This window comes from Astyanax mexicanus, chromosome 15, assembly GCF_023375975.1.
Source record: "Astyanax mexicanus isolate ESR-SI-001 chromosome 15, AstMex3_surface, whole genome shotgun sequence".
Taxonomy (NCBI): Eukaryota; Metazoa; Chordata; class Actinopteri; order Characiformes; family Acestrorhamphidae; genus Astyanax; species Astyanax mexicanus.
Window position 1 is genome coordinate 8800226 of NC_064422.1, and position 7132 is coordinate 8807357.

Consider the following 7132-nt stretch of genomic DNA (forward strand, 5'->3'; position numbering starts at 1 on the left):
ATTTGAGGTCTGAAAGCTCTGCATCTTTTTTTGGTATTTCAGTCATTTCTCATTTTCTGCAAATAAATGCTCTAAATGACAATATTTTTATTTGGAATTTGGGAGAAATGTTGTCTGTAGTTTATAGAATAAAACAACAATGTTTATTTTACTCAAACATAAACCTATAAATAGTAAAATCAGAGAAACTGATTCAGAAACTGAAGTGCTCTCTTATTTTTTTTCCCCAGAGCTGTATATGAGTTTAACTTAGAAAATGACATAAAAATAAATCCTATTGATCTTTCATAATATATGTAAATATACACATTTCTATGGGTATTTAATGTATGTTGAGCTGTAACCTGTTTTAAGAAAAAGCTGAAAATCTGAACTTTTCAAACTGTTTAACTTGTTAGTTAAATTCTTAGTTTTCATTACTTAGTATATGATTTTAATTATAATTTCTGTATCCTGTCTTAAATTAATTTCATGTTTTCCAATTTTAATTCTGTTATAAATATGTAGGTTATTTATAATTTCTTATAACTTTATTTTAAACTTGTTCTACATTGAGTCTTAAATCTGTCTGTAAAGCACTTGCTGTACAAATAAACTTGCCTTGTCTATGTTATAAATGTATATCATGTATCAATGTTTGTATGTGATAATAATATATCACCGTATAAATAATGAATATGGAAACAAAACTCTTGTTTTTAAAATGTTTATATAGAGTGGTGGTAGTCTATGGTGTGTGTTGGCTGTGTTGGTCAAGCATCATTTGTTGGACGGCAAATAAAATAGAGAATCTCTAGAGAGGAGATTATCCATTCGATTACCCAGTGTGCTAAGGGTTTGTCAGACACCAGAGGGCAGTCCAGAGTAAATCCAAAATGAATGTGTTTATATGGAGCGTTTGAGCAAAATTATGGTTTATAAATGTTTAATAATTTTTATACAGAACATTTGTCTTCTTTTCTCAACACAGAACAATATCAAATGTGTCAAAAGTGAAGACATTATTTCTTTAAGCTTTTAAACTCCAGTTATGAACCTTTTAAACTCAGTAAAAAAGTTTAGACACACCTCTTCTCATTCAATGTGTCCCCTTACTTTTTATGATTTTATGAATTATTTAGTAAACAAATTACTTTAGATTAAATATACTTTAGAGTCTTTCCAGTAGCACAGTTATATTTGAGGGCAGATCTGCAGACTCTTTGTGAGATTTTAATCTCAGTGTCTTCATGAGGGAGACTCACCTGGAATAGTTTTCTCAGCGTCTTGAAGGAAGGAGTTCCTGGAGGTGCTGATTAAACAATAGTCGCTGTTTTTTTTTCCTTCACGCTGTGAAGCTCCAGCAGCTCATCCCAATTAAATCACCTCAAATCACCATCTCAGTTCATCAGGTTTAGATCAGGGGATTTTGGTGGAGGACAAACCCCTTTTTTTTACTGTTTAATCCATAATGCTATATGTATCCCTTAATTGTTTTCATATCTTTAATAATACTCTACAATGTAGAAAATAAATTAAATGAAGACATAAAGAAAAACATTGAATGAGAAGAAGGTGTGTCCAAACCTTTGACTGGTGCTGTAAATTGGGCCTCTTGCCCATTTATGAGTGACAAAGAAAGTGAACATATCACATGGGTTAAACCAGGGACAGACACCTGCAGATACCAATCAAACAATGTATTATCAAAGGGACTAAGCTTACAGGGGTAGTTAGGGACTGGCAGGGTCAGTATCAGAAAGGCAGCAATAATAAACATACCATAATGTAGAAGGCAAAAAAGGGGTAATATACGGGGAGTCCAGAAGGTAAAAGGAATAGGCAAAATAGCAGTCAAAAATACAGAAAACGGGTCGGTAACGAAGGAAAACAATCAAAAGAAAAGCGCCGTAGAAGAGTTAGCACACTAAATTCAATACTCAGCCAGGTAGCTCTGAGAAGACAGAGAGGTATTTATACTAAACACCGTAGCATCATGTGATCAGCAGTGTCAGCAGGAAAGTCTGGTTTGGGGGCATGCTGGGAATTGGAGTCCTTGTGGAGTCCAGCACAGGCAGACTGACAGTGTCAGGACTGACAGAGTGTGACATACCGAGCATCCTGATTGAACACAGAAGGAATCATGTAGTTACTTAAAAGTGTTAAAATAACCAAAATAATTTTATCTAGGGAGATTTTAATTTACAGTTTCTGAATTTATGCTCTCAAATAAAAAAAAAATAACTCCTGATGAGTACAGCTGTTAAATGAAAGCCATTCTAGCTGACTGAGAAAATGCCTATACTGCTTTACCTTTACTTTGTAGAATCTAAAATATAAAACATATATACACCAATTAGCACTACGGCTATGACTTATTTACAATGAATTGAGGCATGTCCTGAAGCTGCAGCAGTATAATATACAGCAGTGTTACGAAAATATAGTGACCTAGAATTGCAGTTCTGAAACTGCAGTTTCCTGTACTGCAGTGAGAGCCCTGTCCAAGATCTGGATAGCAGTTTGCTAGTTAGCTCAGTAAGATGGTTGCTAACGCCTCAGTCAGAGAAGTAAGCAGCTGAGAGCTCTGAGACGAGGAAGCGAGGGAGTGCCGTTGCCTGGAGACTGAAGAAAACAGCTCCGGCTCTGGATATCAAGCAGTGCGGCCGACTCGCAGGAAACAGAGCAGGCCACGGCTCGACCCCGCTGGGTTTTATTTACAGGGTTGTGAGGGGGCTCATACATAATTCACAGAGAAGAATCCTCCGCAAAAGAGGAAGACGTCCTCTCACACCACCACGGCTCCTCAGAGCTGGAGACGGACCTGCAGATATCCAGAACTGACCAACACCTACAGATACACACACAAAAACACACACACACAGCAGGTAAGAATGCAGGTGTTTATGTTCATAAGGTGTTTTTTTTTTACTTTTTGGCTACTTAAAGGTTTGTTTTAATAATTACTAGGCTGGGTTTCAGAGCTGCTGCTGACAGACATTCACCTGTTTTAGTTCTGCTTCTGCAGGAGGACCTAAAGGAGACCAGCTTTACTGTTTATTCATAAAGTATTAAAGCTAGACACTGATCTAAAAAGTTTGAACCAGTTTCACTGTAATTTAGTGTAGATGATTTTCTCTGTTATTCACTTTTCTGTGAAAAAAAATGAAACAGGTTTGGTGCTATGTTATGGTGTATGCTAATGATTTTACATTACATTACATTACATTTGGCAGACGCTTTTGTCCAAAGCGACTTACAATATTGAAGTGCAAATAATAGAAGAGGTTAAGTACAAAAATAATAGAAGTTAAAAATAAAGCATCTATAAATAGGGCCTTAAGGAGGTCAGAGGGAAATAATGGGATAGAGGAGTAGAGAAGAGGAAGAAGGAGATGATGTTAGAATTAGTTAGTTTGTTAGAGGTGTTAGGAGAGTAGGTGCTCTTTGAAGAGCTCTGTCTTCAGGAGTTTCTTAAAGATAGCGAGAGATTCTCCTGATCTGGTAGTGGAAGGTAGTTTGTTCCACCATTGGGGAACTCTGTATGAGAACAGTCTGGATTGCTTTGTGTGAATGTTTGTTTGGTAAAGAGAGGCGACGTTCATTGGAGGAGCGCAGCGGCCGGGAGGTAGCGTAAGCCTTCAGGAGTGAGTGCAGGTAGGAAGGAGCTGTTCTGTCATCACCTTGTAGGCGATTGTAAGAGCTTTGTATTTGATGCGAGCAGCAACCGGTAGCCAGTGGAGCTCAATGAGCAGCGGAGTGACATGTGCCCGTTTTGGTTGGTTGAAGACCAAACGTGCTGCTGCATTCTGAATCATCTGTAGTGGTTTTACTACACAGGCCGGGAGGCCAGTTAGTACGGCATTGCAGTAGTCGAGGCGTGAGATTACCACAGCTTGTACCAGGAGTTGGGTGGCCTGTTGCGTCAGAAACGGTCGAATTTTTCCGATGTTGTAAAGCGCAAAGCGGCAGGATCGAGCAACTGAGGCCACATGGTGCGTGAAGAGAAGCTGGTCATCAACCAGAACACCCAGGTTCCTAGCAACCTTTGTCGGTGAGAGAGAGAGAGACTCGATGGTTATGGCAAAGTTGTGTTGAATAGAAGGTTTTGCTGGTATGACCAGAAGTTCAGTCTTTGAGAGGTTTAGTTGGAGGTGATGTTCCTTCATCCATGCGGATATGTCTGAGAGACACGACGATATCCGTGCAGAGATTGAGTGATCATCTGGTGAGAACGACAGGTATAGCTGAGTGTCGTCAGCAAAGCAGTGGTAGGAAAAACCATGTGAGCGGATAACCCGACCTAGAGAGGTGGTGTATATTGAGAAGGTGTATATTGAGGAGCCCAAAATGATCACTTCTCTTATTGGCTGTTTCAGTAGAGGACATGGGAAAAGGTGTGGTTTTGTACAGTATAGAGAGAGGAAGACAGCAGGCTAAACATGTTTTACTTTTTTAAGCTTGTTGGACAGTTTGTTTATTTGAGTGGGGGTGAGGATGAGTGGGCGGGGCTTGTTAGTCTGAGGTAGCTGCAGGATGTATGTAAGTGGGCGGGGATTGTTTGAGTGAGGAGGTGGTAATAAGAGGGACTGAGTGGGTGGGGCTTGTTTATGTGAGGAGGTGGTACTAAGTGGTTTTGTTTGAGTGGGATAAAGGACTGAGTGGGCGGAACTTGTTTATGTGGGAAGGTGTCTGTGAGTAGGATGCAGGACTGAGTGGGCAGGGCTTGTTTATGTGGAGTGTAGGTGTTGTCAGTGACTGTGCTGTCAGTTACATATAAAAGGAATGTTAAACTGTCATCTTTATTAAAGGAACAATAAATAGATGGAACACAAAAATGTGAAATATGTATTAAAAAAATACATACAACATTTATTTGCAGAAAATTTGAAATGGCTGAAATAACAAAAAAGATGCAGAGCTTTCAGACCTCAAATCATGCAAAGAAAAAAAGTTTATATTCATAAAGTTCAGAAATCAATATTTGGTGGAATAACCCTGGTTTTTAATCACAGTTTTCATGCTTCTTGGCATCATGTTCTCCTCCACCAGTCTTACACACTGCTTTTGGATAACTTTATGCTGCTTTACTCCTGGTGCAAAAATTCAAGCAGTTCAGTTTGGTTTGATGGCTTGTGATCATCCATTTTCCTCTTGATTATATTCCAGAGTTTTTTATATGGAACAATTAAAGAAACTTATCATTTTAAGTGGTCTCTTATTTTTTTTCAGAGCTGTATTTATAAAGTATTTGGTGTAAAAAAAAAAAAAAAAAACTTTAAACAATGTTTCTGTGAGGAGCTTTTAGAGGTATTTAACAATTCTGCTTGGGATTTTTCTAGAATGGAGCATTTTACACCAAACCCACTGTTTAGTAATGCAGAAACCTAAAACTTTTAAAACTATTCTTTTACTGTCCCACAGATCTAATGGCGAAGGGTAAAAAGAAGTCAAGTGAGTCAAAAGGGAAGAAGATCACCCTGAAGATAGCCAAGAATGCGGTAAAGCTCACCGTTGATGGGAAGCGGCGCCTGGACCTCAGCAATATGGAGATCGCCACTTTCCCCAAGTGCATCCTGAAGCTGTGTGATGTGGAAGAGCTGGACCTGAGCCGGAACTTTCTGAAGGACATCCCGGAGAGCATCGATCGATTCGTCAACATGCGATGGCTGGACCTGCACAGCAACAATCTGGAGAAGCTGCCTGAGGCCCTGGGGCGCCTGCAGGGGCTCCACAGCCTCAACGTGTGCAACAACCGGCTGACCACCCACGGCATCCCTCACGAGCTCGGGCTTCTGAGGGGCCTGAGGAGCCTGAACCTCGGCATGAACCGCATAGAGATCGTGCCGTCTTCCATCGGCGCCCTCAAGGAGCTGCGCCAGCTGCGTCTCTTCAACAACCTGCTGACCCGCATGCCACCGTGGCTCCACAGCCTGCCCAACCTGCAGACCCTCAACATCAAGTGCAACCCAATAACTCCAGACAGTCCCCCTCCACTGGACCTCAATGAAAGGGCAGAATGCCTGTGTGTGGTCAGTGAGGACTCCCTGTGTGAGGAGTGCCTCCTGAAGCATAAGGAGAAAAAGGGCAGGATAGACCACTGGATCAATGAGGCTCCAGTCACTCGGAAAATCATCCCCGTTAGGTTGATTACACCCAATTCTGTGGCACAGCAGGATCCTGCAGTGCACCGATGAGAATTACCGACAGGAATACAGTGCTATGCTCTAAAAAAAAAAGACCCAATGCTTATTTCATGGCCGTCCAATGAAAAATATTTATCTCTAAAACATAAACTATACAGGAGAAAGATAAAACTTTCTGGACTTTTCAATGGAAGTCAATATAAAAAAGAGTATTTCCATTGGTCCATTGATAAAAAGATTTTGACACTGTGTTAGGGACTGTTTGTGCGTTCACATTATGTAGAAAACGTAAAAGCATTAAAAATGGAGATACTTGTTTTTCACTAAACAGCAACAATTTGTCCTCTAACCCAAAACACAACAAACATGCATCTCTTAGACATCTACCCTAAATGGACCTTTAAATGGATGAGAACCACCTAGAAAATACATAATTAAAAATATTAAATAATATTTTTAGTGATTTATTAACTATTGTATGTGCAGATGCTTCAGTAAATACACCGTTAATTATTATTTACCTTGCTATTTATATAATTTTATATACCCATTGTATATCATATTTATGCCCTGGAGCTAACACAAGCAATGCAAAAACATCCATCTATCCTTCTACTGTGAGAAGGCTGAAGCTGAAAGGATGTGTAAATGATCAAAAGAAAAGATAAAACAAACAGAGAAGCTTCTATTTTTTTTATCAATGGACTAACTGCCCCAGAGTCCAGACCTCAACATTATTAAATGCTGGATGGCTCATTTGTATTCCCTTCGCATATGAAAATAAACATGTCCGCTAGTAAACCTGTCTCTGTAATTGTTCACATACTACTTTGCACTCTTTACGTTGACATGGCAGCATAGAGCATTTTTTATACATTTATTTACATTTTGGTTTTCCATTTTCTTCCAATTTAGCCAGGCCAATTGTCCCACTCATTCAGCTGCTACCTAAAAGTGATGAGGGGGAAAAGCACCATCTATCCACCCAGAGAGAGCAAGGCCAATTG

The 7132-nt window shown here is 39.7% G+C and overlaps 1 protein-coding gene across 1 annotated transcript; it reads left to right on the forward strand.

The window, feature by feature from the left end:
* Positions 1-2635: 2635 nt before the first annotated feature.
* On the forward strand, positions 2636-6926 carry lrrc18b (leucine rich repeat containing 18b). Its single transcript, XM_049465167.1, has 2 exons — positions 2636-2867; positions 5404-6926. The coding sequence occupies exon 2, from the start codon at positions 5409-5411 to the stop codon at positions 6174-6176; it is 768 nt and encodes a 255-aa protein (XP_049321124.1). The 5' UTR covers positions 2636-2867; positions 5404-5408; the 3' UTR covers positions 6177-6926.
* Positions 6927-7132: the final 206 nt, after the last annotated feature.

Bases quoted from the DNA above. Each gene is read 5' to 3' on its own strand.
- lrrc18b (XM_049465167.1), top strand. From the start codon at position 5,409: ATGGCGAAGGGTAAAAAGAAGTCAAGTGAGTCAAAAGGGAAGAAGATC.